General features: G+C 44.8%; 1 protein-coding gene across 1 annotated transcript in view; it reads left to right on the top strand.

Annotated features, from left to right (window-relative positions):
* The window catches only part of MDGA1 (MAM domain containing glycosylphosphatidylinositol anchor 1), a 126,065-nt gene that overhangs the window by 38,441 nt on the left and 71,415 nt on the right, over positions 1-16,209 (top strand). The window contains exons 2-5 of the mRNA XM_042821995.1: positions 2,244-2,383; positions 5,063-5,237; positions 9,628-9,824; positions 12,157-12,289. Of these exons, the coding sequence (XP_042677929.1) occupies positions 2,244-2,383; positions 5,063-5,237; positions 9,628-9,824; positions 12,157-12,289 (645 nt within the window). The remainder of the gene's footprint in view (positions 1-2,243; positions 2,384-5,062; positions 5,238-9,627; positions 9,825-12,156; positions 12,290-16,209) is intronic.

Raw genomic sequence — 16,209 nt, 5'->3', positions numbered from 1 at the left:
GTTTTGGATTTGAAGTGTACTGGCAAAGGTTACATGGGCATCTGAATTGCTGCTCTGCCATTGTTCGCTTGACAAGCAATCATGCAGTCTTTTACTGATAAGTCACTGTTTTACTTAAAAAGCATAAACATGTGTTCATATGTATATATGCACATAAGTTCCTGCTTTCTTCTTCCTTCTGTGTTCAACAAGAATTTTCTGCCATCCAGGCAGGGGAAGGTCACTCATCTGCTCAGTTGTATTAGAGGAGCTTTGACTGTTGTTTCAGAGATGGCAGACAAGTTCCTACAAGTCCTGCAGATGAAAAAGATTAAGGGATTTGCCCATTTTTATGCCATCATACTGTTCAAATAAACATATTACTTCTCTTAGTCAATAGCTTGGATAGTAATGAGCCCATCATGATTTTGCCAACCAAGTAACATCAGACTGGAAGGGCAGTGGGAGACTGGCATGAGTTGTCCAGAGAAGTGGTGGATACCCTGTCCCTGGAGACACTCAAGGTTGGGCCAGACAAGACTCTGTGCACTCTGGTGTAGCTGTAGGTGTCTCTGTTTGCTGCAGGGGAGTTGGATCAGCTGACCTTTTAAGGTCCTTTCCAACTCAAATAATTGTGATTCTAAAAAGATAATAGCTTGCTGCCTGAGTGCTGTGTGACCATGCCATGAATGGAGAACCCAGCAGCAAGAGCAGCTGGCTGCCCACGGTCCTGTGGCCACTCTTGTGTCATAGCTGCTCAGTGCTTTGTGGTGACACCAGTTTGTACAGGCTGAACCTCAAAGGCAGATCTCTGCTGCTTAAGCCCAGCCTGCCCTGAGTCTGTGCTGCTGGTGCATGGAACCAGCATAAATCTGAGCATTTCTATTTGCCATCTGGTTGGGTTTAGAGCATTTTGGTCATGCCTGGAGCAAAACAAGAAATCACTTAAAAAAAAAAAAAAAAAAAATCCATGAAAGAAAATAGTGGTTCCTCTGACCTTGAGGAAGATGTGGGTGCTTAGTTCAGCTGTGACAGGTTGTATAAATCGGTGTTTGTTTCAGAAGGCTCACTCAGGCTCTTTGCTTTAAACCCTTGGATCACCTGTCTTTCTGTCTTGTCACTGTCTTGTTAGTTTGCATTGTATTTCACTAATAGCAGCTGGAGCTGTGACTCTGGAGTCACCTGGAAGTGTTGCAGCAAGACAGGGTGGTGCATCCCAAGGGCACTCTCACTGAGGTAGTGGTTCTTAGACACGTGTGGGTTTCTCTGTTCCTTGAAGTGTGACTGGATTTTTCCCTCGAACAAGCGCAGGTGTCTCATTGGGCTGCACAGTCACTTTCGATACATCTCAGCCGCTTCAGTGATCACACAGATGCTTTTGGATTAGGGAACCAAGGGCTGCTCATACAGATCTCTAGAGTTAAGGTGATTTTTTTATTAGGTCCTGTTTTCTTGCTGTTTCTCTCTCCCTGCTGTTGATTAGAACTGCAGTAGATCACTGGTTGGGGATGTGCAGTTTTGTAAACTCTGGGAACTTTCTTTCCATGAATTTTTCCTTTGCACAACTCTCTTGTTCTCCTGGCTGGACTGGCAGTCACTGGTCTACTCCTAGAATCCTGGGAAGAGTGAGAGGAGCCCTAGAGATAATGCGTTTTCTGGGCCCATGGAGACTGTTTCCTCTGGCACAGAGTTGCAATGGTCGCTGTGTGACTTGGGAAAGACTTGTTTTTCCTGTAGCATGCACTACGCATGTTCTAGGGACATACTGAAAGCCATATGGAGCATCAAGGCCCTTTCTGACTCCACTCAGCCCCCTGCATAGTAAATTTATAGTCATTAGGCCCATTTTAGACAAGCATAGAGCAGCCATGATTTGAACAGATCCTTGCTTTAACCTCTTGTGTATGCTCATCTCTGGGAGAGCAGGGAGTTCTTGATCCTTAGCCCATTCAGGGAGGTCTTTAAAACAAAACAAAACAAAAACCTCTGTGTTTTCTTTTCAGTGCCTAGAGCTGCTAATCTCAACAGTGCCTAAGAACTTTAAGTAGAAGGTGATACCAGGCTCCCAGGAAATAAGGATAATTACTCAATTCTCCATCTCCTGAGTCTTTTGTGTCTCATACCCAGCACTGTCTGGCTCTTCCCTTCTGTGGTTCAAGAGGTGGCTCTTCCATCCTGCTGTGGGCACAGCTGTCATGGGTAGTGGAGTCAAGGGGGTGGAGTGCTGCTTGTTTCCTTCGTTACCTCTTCTTTCTTCTCTGCAGCTCCTGCTCAGGCCCAAATTATCCATGCTGGGCAGGCGTGTGTAGTGAAGGAGGACAACATCAGTGAACGTGTTTACACGATTCGGGAAGGGGACACGCTGGTCCTGCAGTGTCTGGTCACAGGACACCCCCGGCCACAGGTAAGACTTCAGTCTCACCTGTCAGCAGGATGCCCAACTTTATCCTGCATGTTGGAGCCAGGTAGTGTCCTATAGCCCAAATATTAACTGTTCAAACTGTGAAGAAGCCTTGTTTTTCAAGCAATACGTTCCAAACTGCTTTTCAGGAGCCTACCCAAAACATCTAGTGGTATTCAGTGCGTGAAGTTTCTCTCAAAATAGAAGAGCCCATTGTACAATCCATCCTCAAACCTTTGATCTCACGTTCTACAAAAACCTGAACAGACTAGAGGAGATTTGACCCACGTGCTGACCACAGAAGTAGCTCCTTCATGGCTCATCTCTCTCTTTGATTCTCTGGTTGTGCAGGCAAGGAGGAACTTGCCTGGGGGAGTTCAGAAAGTTGCTTGTAGCGTACTCTGTAGAGCTCCACAAAGAGCCCACTGGTCCTTGCTTTAGAGCCATCAACAAGAGGCAGATTCAGACCTGTTGTGCTGGATGTGCTCATGCTGTCGTCAGTCTCAGCTCAGTGAGGAGGCTTGGCAGTGAATATGGCTAACTGCTGCAGTCCTTCCTCGGGGCCCCTGAAGGGCTGCATATCCTCAAGTCCTGTGCAACCCCCTCTGCACCCCTCAGATACTCGGAGTAGGCTGTTTCAATATCAGTGTAAATGGTGTCTATAAAGATGCTCAGTCAAGAGCATGGGTCTGCCTGCTCTTGGACAGTGTGGAAGGCATGGCAGCTGGTGTGTGCTGGGAGGCAGCGTATGCCAGAATATGCTCAAGGGATCCAAGTATGATATGTGCACCTTCTTGGCCCTCTTTTTCAGTCATTCCAATCAAAGGCATTTGTGCTGAGCAGTACACATTAGCATGTGTCAGTCAACCTCTCCATGGACTTGCTTGTGAAGAGATGGTTTACTGAGAGGAGACAACAAAGGAGCAGGAGAGAGGCTCAGCAGGATTTGAAATGAATTGTCCATCAAAGCATATCCTGGAAGCAATTAAAATATAAGTAAATCTGAACCAAGACAGCAAGAATGACCAGCCTAGACTTGTGAAAGTGCTAGGTGGGTGATAGCTGTGTACATCAGAAGTGAGGAGGATGGTGGGGCTGGCTCTACCTAAGGATGTTGAACATGTTGCTGGTTGTGGAGATTTGAACCTGAGAAGACAGATTTCTGTAGCAGAGCCTGATGCAGACAGCATGCTTGTGGGCAACACTGAGGTGTGATATTGCCTGGACACACCCAGGGGACACTTGTAATGCAGAGCCAGGCATGATGAGGGAGGCCTGGCACCTGTGCATTAAACATGGGATGTGTCCTATTTCTGCCCCCTCTCTTCACAGATAGATTTCTTTCTCAGCTAAGCTCTTTTCCTAGCCTTTGTTTAATCTTTTCCTTCTTATCAGGCAGTCATTAAAGTATGAAAATGTGGCCAAAATACTTAAATGAGATTGAAATTGAAAAGATTAAAGAGCTGGCTGAAGTATTTTTGCAAACAGGAGACTTGATGCCCTCAGACAATTTCATAATAAGCCTACAAAGGCTAAATAAATCCTTGATCATTAGCTCCAAAGTCTGCTCAGCCTGGTGCTGTGAGACTGTGATTTAAACATGCCTGTCGTTTCTAGAGCGCCAGCATCAATCAGAAGGTGGCAGTGAGCTTTAGGCAAAGCCTGGGGTCAGGGGTCAAGGAATCTGGTCCTTCCCATCTATTGCCAAAGTTGAATGAATGTCTGTCTCCTTTCTGTTGGCAGATCCTGTTGGATCCCAGCCCCAGAGACTAGATGGCGCAGGTGTGGGAGCCATCAGTGTCATCAGCCTTTAGAAGGGTAGTTTGTGATATAAGCAGTCAATGGGCTGAAGTAAGCCGTCTCTACCTTCTATCACCTGGGCTGTAGAAAACGAGGGCAAGCTTGTACCAATGCTGCTTAGACTACACCTCATTACAAGCCTTAAAATACCTTTCAGTCTTTAGAAGTGTTGTCCTCTTGCCAACATTCATTATGAAATACTGAGTCACTATGTTGCCCCCATCAGTCAGGACTTTGAGACACGTAACATATGGTCAGAAATCCAAGATACCCTGAAATCTGAAGGGATTCTTGTTTCTTTTCTTTGTTTTAAAATCAAAGTAAAAGTTTGTGTACTGCAGAAGGGTGACATATAAAAGTAACATACGTGGGGTTCCCTGTGGGAAGGAGGTGAGAGCCACATAGTGACAGCAGTTTCAACTGTTGGAAAAGCAAACAGCAGAAATAACCTTGCTGTCCAGAGAAAGATGAAAGGGTGCTGACTGCAATAAAAGTTCTGTAGCTGTAAGCTGATGTCTTCTATAGCTTCATGGCCTGCGAGCCATGTGGGATCCTGAGGCTTAACACTGAAAGTCCTGTGCTGCTCAAACAGTGATATTAAACTGAGTCAGAGGACAAGAGCAGGGGTGATGAGTGTGCTTTGTGTGTGTCTGTGATCTGAAGGATTATCCCAGGTGCTAGGACATGAGAATTGGTGATGGCTAAGAATTAGCAGCTAGTTTGCAGAGACATACTGAGATCAGCAATTGAACTTTGGTAGTCTGGTGGTGCTTTGGGGCCCATTTCTATAAACGGCTGGGGAGGGGAGAAAAGGGAGCTCTGCTGTCCCCTGGGATCTCTGGTTTCTGTTGCTGGTAGACTGTGTTTCTCTTTCTTGTGCAGGTGAGATGGACCAAAACAGCTGGCAGCGCATCGGACAAATTCCAAGAGACGTCAGTGCTTAACGAGACCCTTCGGATTGAGAAGATCCAAAGGCTGCAGGGGGGCCGCTATTACTGTAAAGCAGAAAATGGGGTTGGGGTCCCTGCCATCAAGTCCATTCGAGTAGATGTGCAGTGTAAGTCGTTTAGTGGCAACCCAGATCTTCCCACAGTTCTACTGTGTGTCTCTGTCTTGCTGCGGGGCTAGTAGGGAGCTGCATTGCCCTAGGACTGTGTGCACCTAATTCAGTGGCAAAGGGACTATTATGCTGTTTTTCCCTAGAGATCAGATATCCATCTGGGAAAAAGATGGCTCTGCCTGTCCAGGCCAATGCTCTTTTCTAGGTATTGTGGTGTCTGCCACTACAAGAAGTCCTAGCATTAGCGTGGGATGTAGCGTTGTAGATGGCTTCTGCAGTCTTTATCTTCATTTTGAAGCTGGCTTGGTTCTTGAAATCAGTACTTCTTCAGATGTCTGGAGTGTTTCTGAAACCCCACATCTCAAACTGCAGTGCGGTGGAAACAGAGCAAAAGATTCTGGGATGCATCTGAAGAAGCTGAGCTGTGAAAGGACAGACGTGAAGGAAACTACTGAGGATCCCTTGGTTTCAGAAGTGACTTAGTATTTCTCTGGCTGTTTGCAATGCCTGTCTATCTTGTGTTCTGGCAATGCTATTAGGAGCTCTCCACCTTTGAAGGTTCTCATGCTGATTCTTGGGCATTCTTATATTTATTCTTGGGCAATTGTGGCTAAAAGAGAGGGTTAGGCTTGTCCTATACTTCCCAGATAGGAGGAATTGGAGATTTAAGGTCTAGGCAACTTTTGAAGAGGTTTGCCCTCAAGGATTAAGATTCTGCTCATTGCTTTTGGCTATCCACTGTTCCAGATTCCTCCGATCTTATTAGCACCACATCCCACTCCTCACATCATCTGAGAAGGTCCAGCAATGGACTGATGCAAAAGTTGCAAATGATTATAAAGCCCTTCTAGCAAGGTGGCCTTTTGTGCTGATGTAACTGTTGTCAGCGGAGCAGTCTTCAGGCTTAAAAACCCCAGGATGTGCTTGAAGTTTGGGCAGAGACTTTGCTTGCAGGAAACACTGCCTGGTTGCATCCTTTTACCGCCGCTATCCAGTCTTGAAATGAGAGCTAGTGTGTTCACGCGCTGTGCTACGTTCTGTTTAGATTTTGTCTGTATGTGAAAATCCTTATGCTTGGGTTACCTCATGATCCGTATTCGTGTTATCTAGCTTGGAGTGGTTTTCATCTCCCTCCTTTCCTTTCCCTACCCTGTATGGGCAGTAGTAGAGCATGAGCAGCATCCCACAGATCTGGAGTATATGCATGAGTGTCCAACCTTTTGGCTTGTCTGGGCCACACTGAGTGATGAGGAATTGTCTTGAGCCACGTGTAAAACACGCAATATAGTTAGAGCATGTCAGTAACAAAAACTGTTTTTTTATTTTTTTTTTACTATTTTTTTTATTAAATCATTTTTAAAGAAGGGCAAAAGTCATAAAACTAGCAGATTGGACACGTATGGCAGATCACTTCATCTGAGCCTCTTGCCACTTTGAATAGGATGAATGTTACTTCATGGGCATTGCATAGCTTTGTTGGAGAAGTTCTGACACCCACCAAGCTCTGCTTGGCTTCTCTAACCATTTTCTCTCTTGTATTCAATAACTCTCCATATTAAAAGAGTCTGGCTTTTCTCAGTACTCAATATGGCAACTTGTCAGAGTCTTAGTCTCTAGGAATTGTACTGTTGCATGATGTGGGCTATGGGAATTCCCTTTACTTCTGAGATGCAGACTGGAACTAGAGTGATGTAGCATCCTGTTGTCCTTTATGCAGCTCTGACCTGTAGAACTGTGGGGCTAATGGGATGGCCAAGGGCTTTCTCATACTAACATCTACTCTGAAGATGGACTTGGTAATGCACCTCTGTTCTGCTCACTTGGTTTTTGGGGAGGAGAATCTATTTTCTGTTAGTATTTGCAATAGATATAAGGGAACACATAGGAACAGCCACAGTTTTTGTTGAACGCTCACCCGGGCAACCTTCATCTGAATGAACCAGAATTTGAAAATACAACCCTTTTTTCCCCACATCCCTATTTGTAGTTAGAGGTAAGTAATCACTCTCATTTGGACCTTGATGTCTTTTGACAGCCAGTACTACTCTTCACTCATAGTATTAGACAGAAAGGTTGTGTGAAGAGCACTGTTGGTACCAAGAGGATATCAAACTGGAAGCACTAACCTGTGTAGCAAGTTATTCCTTTGCCCCGAGTGTGTGTTGAGTGAGACTTTAAAGTGTTGTTCAGATGCTGGCATAGAGGCAGCTGCAGAGTGGAGTATTTTTATGTGCAAGAGAGGGAAAGGAAAGAAAAAGAAAGAAAGATGTTTACAAGCTTATATTGCGCACGAAACATCCCATGTGATCTTCTCCATGAGCCGCCTTGGGCCAAATTTATCATTCGTGCAGCTCACTGACATCAGTGGCTTTACTCGTACATCAAGCACACGTGTATCGTCGTGGGTCTTATTTCAGCTTTTCTCAGGAGGACTAGGCTTACAGTTGACTGTTATTAAAGAAGGATGGAAGATTTGAAGGAGGAAAGGTCTAGTAAGAAAAAGGAAGGTAATATTTTCTATTTGGGGAGTAGCTGGGAACCAGCAGACTTGAATGGAGAGTGCCTTCTTTGATGGATAAGGGAAGTGTTTTGCCAAGCAGAGAAACGGGGCCTCAGAGGGGTGGTAGCTACTGAGTTATTCATCTAAAGGGTGAACAAACAAAGGGGGATTAAGGAATGCAGAAGAAGAAGAAGAAGAACAGTGCCCAAAGTCCAGATCCAAGAGATTTAAAACTTAGTCATGGCCATATGGAGAAAGTACTTTATGGACAGAGGCTGTTTATCTCCACTTGTGTATGTTTTTCTACAGTATTAGATGGTTTTTGTGTGTTTTGATTTTGTTTTCTCCTGCCTTGTCCACGACTCTACTCATCTCTCTGAGCTATGTTATGGGCAAGCCAACAAGTATACATCTTACAAAATATGCAAATCCAACAGTTAACACTTGTGATTCAGCAGAGAACATACGTTATTTGGATGACTTGTTAGCAGAAACTCATCTCTCCTCCCCCACTTCCTTCCTGGGAGCCAGACTTCCAAACTTGCAAATCTCTAAAATAATGTATCTTGAAAATTAGGTGACACACAAGAGCTGGAGGTGATGGGCACATGTCCTCTTCCTCTCTGCTGTTATTTGCAGAAGACAGTGCTGGCAACAGACGGGCATTCTGGATATGTGTGCTTCAGTTGTTTTGCAGTTGAAGATGGGTTCATAAAGCTTCTGAAAATACAGAAGTGCTTCACTGAGCTAAACAGACTACTTTGAAGACATGCTTAAGGTCATGGGGCACGTTTCAGTTTTAGAGGGCAAAGTTGTCCCAGCTTTTCAAATGGGATTTTTACGTTTAATCCTACTCAACATCATAGTGGTTCTGGAAGGGGAAAGAACTCTGAGGTTTTTCCTTTCTCTGTGCTTCCTTGACTTCTTGATGTTCAGACAATGTCTGAAGGAAAAAAAGAAAAAATCTAACAAGGTAAATATCTCCTTTTTAGCAGGAAGGCAACCAGTAGGCAGCAGTGTGACCTGGATGGAAGCAGAAAGTACCCTCCAAGTGCCCTCCCTCCAGGGCTATTGCTTGTGTCCTTGCAAGTGAAGTTATTGATAACCACTGAATCAATGGCAACAGTTGTGTGATGTGGCTATGGTGAAGGAAGATTTGGAAGGACTAATTTCTGTAAAGGGAGAAAAGAATCTGATCAGTTTAGGGGTGAGTGATAGAGATGCAGTTGGTAGATGTTACTGAAGAGTCAGCACAAACATTGTGAAGCAGAAAATACAGGCAGTACTTAAACTGAGCATAAGAGGGAAGTTATACACACCTATCACTATGTTTTGCCTCTCATGTTCTAGCTGCACTCCATCAAGACTTGCTGCTGTCTAGGACATTGATCTTGTCCTGGTTTCTATCCTCACCCCTTGACTTATCAACCATGGGCTTAGCCCTGTGATTTCAGAAGGGAGCAGAGGAAATGAGGATGTGGTAGAGTTTCCTGGGATCCTTCCAGCTTCTCGCTGAAGCTGATAATGGTGATTTTAGGTGTGAGGTGTCATTGGTGGTCAGACGACCAGCCCGTTGGTCAGACAGGTGTGTGGCAAACAGGTGGTTTACTGGAAGGCCACATAGAATCCGCAAACTGGAGGATGCTTTCTATTCTTGGAATGTTGTATGGTGAGCGGGAGAATTCTGGCTTCTCCTGTCTGTTCCCTTTAGATGCTGTCAGTATTACCTGCCTTCAGATCAGTTCTGAATTCAGCAGTTGTCCTTGGCTAAATGTATGAGAGCTACCCCTCTCCCCTACAGCCCTGGAGCATCATCTGCTCTGCAGGCTGTACATGCAGACAGTGCTTCACTAACAACTGCTGCGGCCCTCCTTACCTTCCTTCCAGATCTAGATGAACCTGTCCTCACTGTTCATCAGACCATCAGTGATGTACGTGGCAGCTTCTACCAGGAGAAGACTGTCTTCCTCCGTTGCACCGTCAACTCCAACCCACCAGCTCGCTTCATATGGAAACGGGGAGCTGAGACACTTTCCCACAGTCAGGACAATGGTGTGGACATCTATGAACCCCTCTATACACAGGTGAAAAAAAGCAAACCTCCACGAGCTTGTGATCGACATCTTAGTGTGATGTAGTGCCTTCTGTACCGGATGATGTTTCTCTCTCTGTGTGGGTTACAATGGTGGGGAGAGGGTGGTGGGCACTGCAAGGAGCATCAGCTTCAAAAGGGCTGGTAGTGTGTTCTTCTGTTTGTAGGTCCTCAGGGAGAAAGAGAAGCAGGAGAGCAAGAGGGAACATGACAGCCTAGTATCCTTGGCTTGGCATTTTTTCCCCATTTGGTACTGTCCTTGAGTGCAGGACCGATTTTCCCTAATAAGTTTTATGTTGCTGATGACTCAGTAGTTCTGAATGTACTTAAGATGTCAGTCAGCACTAGAACTTATGGAGGATGACTAGGATGGGTAAGAAGGGAGGGCTAGGTGGGCAGTTCCTAAGGGCACCCATTTCATCCCACATCCAGTTCTGCTCTCAGGCACTCCCAAAGCTGGGCCCTAAGCACATTGTGACTGAGTTTGATTTTTTTGAGCATGCTGTAGGCAACCTTTTAGTTAATGCAGTCATGTTCATATTTTATTGAAACACGCTATTTCTGCAAGCTGTGGAAATTAGGCAGCCAAATGGAAACACACAGGCAGATTAGGGGAGACACAGTGCTTTGGGTTCCCAAGCAGACTGTAGAAACGCTGTAGGTCAGTGCTGTTTTGGTCCTGAAGAGAGCTCTGTCTTGTGTGGTGCTCTGTGGCATCCAACCAGGACATCCCTGGCCTCAGAGGAAGCCACTCCAGGCACATCCAGCTTTCGTTAAGCTCTTTATGGTTAACAGGATACATTGCTTAGGAAGAGGATGTCCTAGTACTTGAGATGTTCTCTCCATCTAAATAAGGCATTCAGTGGAAGTTCACTGTAGTGCCAGGTTAACATGTAAATGACCCCAAACCCTGCAGCTCCAGTCAGGCAGTGTTCCTACCCTGATGAGCCTTTGGGTTGAGAAGAGTTGAAATTAGGTGAAGCACATGTGGAGAGTAAAACCTTCCTGGAGCTCAAATAAATTGTGCTTAACAAAGCGCTCTTCACAGAGCTCGTAGAATTGTCTGAGACAAGCCAGATGAACTGCTATCAGAGCCAGGTTCGGGTAGCCCTTTGCACTAGAAAGGACAGAAAGATTTTGCTGTCTAGGCTTTTAAAAACTTATTTACACTGAAGGTTTATATGCATTTACTAATCAATAAATTGGATACATATGACTGTATAAGTCACTAGCTGACATGCACGTTGTAAATGCCATCATTTGCGCAGCATAGCAACGAATCTTAGGGGACAGGACTTCCGTAGGGTTATTGGTCTCCTAGGTATTTATCTTCCTAATTTACTCAGTTCAAATCCTTGTTCTATGCATATTAGCATGCCTGAGCTCATCGTCCAGTCCCTTGAGGTTGCCTCAAGAGGATTTGTCATGCTGACACCTTCTCACATTTACAGGCAATTATGGAATGGTTTCTCCAAAAGAGATTTAGACAAGCACAAGGAGCACAGCAGCGACAAGCTGTCGTGAGAAGACGTATGAGTTGCAGGGTGTGCAAACCACAGGATGCATCTCTGAGCTTTCTGCATTCCATAAATAAAAATTTACAGAACACATCTATTGTTAATTTAACAACTTTATTCTGCTTTTATAACATGATAGAGTGTCAGCAAGTGATTCTTGTGCTTGTTTGTTGCCATAGCATGAGAAAAGGCTATCAAACTCAGTGCAGACACTCTGGATTTATGCCAGTGTAAATGAGATTAGAATCTGGAGAAAAGAGATCAAAAGAGTTGAGGGGAGGGGATATTTGAGTATTTCTCTAAATTACCCTTTTTTTTTTTTTTTTTTTTATGGAATTGTAATATTTTTTTTTTTTTTTTTTTTTGTGGCTTAACTATTGATCATGCCATATTTAAGTCAGCATCAGCCCTGGTTTACTTTGTTTTTGCAATACTGAGACTCCCATCACTTTATTTAGGCTCCCACTGACATCTCAGTGTGAGCTCAGGGGCTGTCCTTGGACATTTAAGGCTTTTTTTCTTTCCATGAGATGACTGTGACAAAAGCTGACAAGAAATTAAACCTAGACCCATTCGGCACCGCTTCCAGGTTTTGTGACATTTGCTGGGCATTCTGAGAAACTCAGAGCAGTCCCTGCAAATGCTTTGTGTCTCCTATGTGTATAGCTAGGAGGGTTTGGAGTCTGCACAGCTTCCTGAGGTTTGAATGGTTATTACTTGTAAGCTCTGGGCCCGGTGATTGACTTGCAGTGATGAGCTGTACTTTGTACATATACATCTTTCTCCTCCTTTCTTCCTGACTCCCAGGGTGAAACCAAAGTTCTGAAGCTGAAGAACCTGCGGCCCCAGGATTACGCCAGCTACACATGCCAGGTGTCTGTCCGCAACGTCTGCAGCATCCCTGACAAATCGATCACCTTCCAGCTCACAAACACCACAGGTAATGCAGCAGCCTGCAGAGCAGCCATGGCCTCTCCAGGCCTACAGCTTTTAGAAAATCACCTCCATTTCACACACGTGGCTGACGTTGTAAATCCTTAAGGCAGGAACTCTGTGGTCAGGGATGCTTTAATTTCTTGCAGCCAGTGCCATGACTAGGCCTGCTGTGTGATCATTAAAGCAGACTATATGTAGGTGTTGAGGCACAACGGAGTTTTTAATCCAGACGCTGTTTTATTTATTTATAATTCTAAGTGATTTTAAAAATAAATTTCATACAGTCTGGAGCAAGGCAGCTGCTGCAGAAGTCCTTACAAATAATTAATCTATGACTGTGTGCTACTTTGCAGTGCTTCACTTAGAGCACTCCCAGCCCAAGGTTCCCGTGAGTACAGATGTTTTTGGAAGGCAAATATCTCTGGTGCCTTCCCAATAAATGAATCCTAGAACTGCACACACATGCACTGATATCCATGCAGGCAGGGTCTGAGTGCACCTCCAGTTGCAAACAGAATCAATTTGGTACCCCTCGCTTGACATGCATGCAACAGCTGAAATCATATACCAGATGCATTGCAAAGACCTGACTGTAACCAGTCCGTTGAACAAGAGGGGAAAAAAAAAAAAGCAACCCACACCATTACAGAGTCCCCACTTGTCTTGAATATTATCAAATAATAAGTAAATGTCAGAAAATTGCTTCCAGCTCTGGGGTATTTCATGATCAGAAAGGAAGGCAATGTAGGTGTTTGAATTATTCACCTCTCTCTTATGTAGCACAGAGTAGTTTGTATCCCTGGTGTCATCTTTGTGCCATAGAAACAACACCTTTTGACAACTGTTGATGGGATATTGTTGATACAGTATAAATTATGTTTATTGATCTGACTGAGCCCACGGTGCTGAACGATAGTTGCTTCATTTTATTTAGAAAGAAGAAAAAGTCAACTACAACTCATGTTGGAGTAAAAATATTCCCCTTATGGTAAGATCTCTGTGAGATCTTCTCAGGCAACTCATGTCACTTCCTGAGCTTGTCTCAGAATGAAACTGCAGAGAATGCAGGAATATTCTCTTTAAAAGCCTCGTGCTCATAGTAAGGAAAGGGATCTCTGCCATCTGCTATTTCCTACTGTGGCTTTACTTTTGTAAAGTTTAAAAAAAAAAATCACACTTCTCTTCATGCCCCTTCCCCTCTGCCAGTCCAGCCCTTCATTTCAGCTCAGCCCTTTTATTGAGTGAATAGAAAAATGTATTTTTAAGTTGTTGCCAGATCAGAAGCCAGCATAGATCTGAATTCATAGAATCATTAAGGTAAGGAAAAGATCTCTCAGATCATCTAGTCCAGCCATTGACCGACCCCTGCCGTGCCCACTGACCATATCCCTCAGTGCTATATCCACATGGCTCTTGAACACCTCCAGGGGTGGTGACTGCACCACCTCCTTGGGCAGCTGTGCCACTGCATCACCATCTTTAAGAGAATAAAATTCTACTAATATCCAACCTGGACCACTCCTGGCATACCTTAGAGCTGCTACCTCTTGTCCTATTAAACACCAGCTTATTAGGTACTTATCAAAACTCTGAACTTGGTTTGTATATCTTATGCATCTAGTTATCTTTTTCTTGTGCTTTAGCTGTAAATGCATGCTTACGTGTGGTTATAAAAGAGCCTGACACCACATGCTCAAAGACTATGGATAATGTGTTCCCATTAAATTGTTTTCAAAAGCTACACATGAAAATGAAGCTGGTGTTGCACTAAAGGTAGGGTTTGTATTAAATAGCATGAGAATATTTATCATTAAATATTATCTGGCTTACTTACAATGTTGGTAGTGTTTGTGCAGAGGTGAGAAAATACTGTAAAAAGAAATTGTAGTTCTCTCCTTGTTTTGCATAGATCTCTTTTCCTCTTGTGTTCATGCAGCAGCAAACTCCATAGCCTCCTTCCCTCAGGATGCCTTGCAACTGAGAAGGGTCCAAAGGGTGCAGAGGTGCATGGAAATCAATTTCTTAAACGTTTATAGACCCAGCTGCAATTGACTTTGAGAGGAACTAGTGGAACAAGAGAACCTGCTCTTCTCAGTCTGTTTGCTCCTCAGATAGTTCACTTGGGCTCTCTGGGCAGTTGCCTTTAGGCAGGCCACAGTGTCCAGCATGGAGATGTGCTTCTCCCCAGCCCAGTGTCAGAAGCTTGGCCCTCACAGCAGGCAGAGAGCTCTCAAGTCTTCAGCCTCAGCAGGAAGGAGGCTTTCCCTTGCTGCTGTCCTGTGGCTCTGGAGCAGCAGGTTGGATCCAGCAGAACCACGGCGCCAGCTCAGCACCAGGCTGTCATTGCCTGCTCTGGCAGGGCAGGGCTGATGTTTTCTCTTTCCTTGATTTCTGCAAAATTAAGCAGCCCAGCTGGTTAATTCTCCTGCAGTTTTACTGCAGCAAATTGGACTTCAAAGGGAATTGAAAGCGACTCTTTGTTTTTAATGGTCCCCTTGCTTCTCTGCAGACTCTGCCAGCAGGTTTTCTGAGCCAAGAACAAAAGGAATTGCCACAGGTTACAAATAAATGAGATTCATCTCATGCATAACAATGTCTGCAGCTTGTTAACCCCTGTCTATTGATAGGAGTGGGAGTGGGATCCCATGCAGACTGCCACAGCCAGGGCTCCATTTTGGGACTATGGAGGCTCTCTGCCTCAAGCTGTGTGGGTGGCAGCTTTGCAGCTTTTCTGCTTTCAATCTTATATGCAACCTGCCCCAAGGCAGTGCTTGCCCAATGCATCACTTCTTTTCCATGCTTCCTTGCCCAGAACATGTTACAGCTTTGCAAGGTGAGTGTTCATCCTATCTGCACATCAAGCAACACAGGATCCTAAAATCTTAACCAAAGGCTGCAGGAGTTCTGGTTCATACTAACTGACGTATTCTTTCTGGGTGTAAGCAGGTTTCAACCTTTCTCTAGCTCGGATGTAGATGCAATGATGCCCCCAGGCAAGATGCTGCATCTAGCAGCTTGTCTGTGTTCTTGACTGAGACTTGTTCAGTGTCAGGGGGCAGGAATAGCTATATGGTATCAGTTGTATTCCTTCTCGCCACAGAAAAGTGTCCTGCCTAGGCCACAGTCTGTTGAGGTATTTTGTTTGCTAGGTTTCACCAAGTTTCGTGAGGTCATCTGGAGCCCAGAGAGGACAAATCCTTGCTTTGTCACTTAATGAGCCTTTGGGCATGGGTTTCTCTCCTGGAATGCTGGAAGCAATCACAGATCCTGAGTGCAGGCTGTGGCCACTCAAAATTCAAGGGCTCCAACCACAGGCTTCAGAATGGCCAGAAGTGCAGGAGGCAGAGGAGTAGCCCTCATCCTTAAGCATAGCTGTCCACATCTGGTTGCAAAAAGCACATACCACGGCCAGGGAGAGGGTATTGCATTTAGTGTGCTAACGCAGTATTCCAGCATAGTAGTAGTTGCAGTGCTAAATTATGGTGCAGGTGCTGAGAAGGGAGCACTCCTCCTTGCCTTGTTTGTAAGAGCTGTAATTCAGAGATCCAACACCAACCCAGCACAGCTCATTAACACAGGGTCCAGGGAGAGGGAGGCTGAAATAATGATGCTGTTAAATCAAGCTTCATGAATATGGAACAATGTCTTATTTTGCATTATTATGGCAGTTACTTAAAACATACTCCCAGCCTTTGTGCTGTGGACTGCTACTTTCTCAGTTCTGTCTGGATGGAGCCAGCAGTGATGCTGACAAGGGCTTTAAAAAGCTTGTCTTGGGATGAGGCAGAGAATGCAAAGGGAGGATGCAATGAAACTGAAAATACAAGGGGAGGAGTTTGGGATCAGTCTGGGGAGAGAGGTGTAGTGAGAAGAGTGCAGAAATAAAATAAGCCAAAACCATATAGTAGGTTGTTCGAAGGATAA

Source organism: Centrocercus urophasianus, unplaced genomic scaffold, assembly GCF_019232065.1.
Source record: "Centrocercus urophasianus isolate 14NV4802_14NV808 unplaced genomic scaffold, USGS_Curo_1.0 seq_10, whole genome shotgun sequence".
NCBI classification, from domain to species: Eukaryota; Metazoa; Chordata; class Aves; order Galliformes; family Phasianidae; genus Centrocercus; species Centrocercus urophasianus.
Note: the sequence above shows the minus strand (reverse complement) of the source record. Positions and strands in the feature narration are given on the sequence as shown.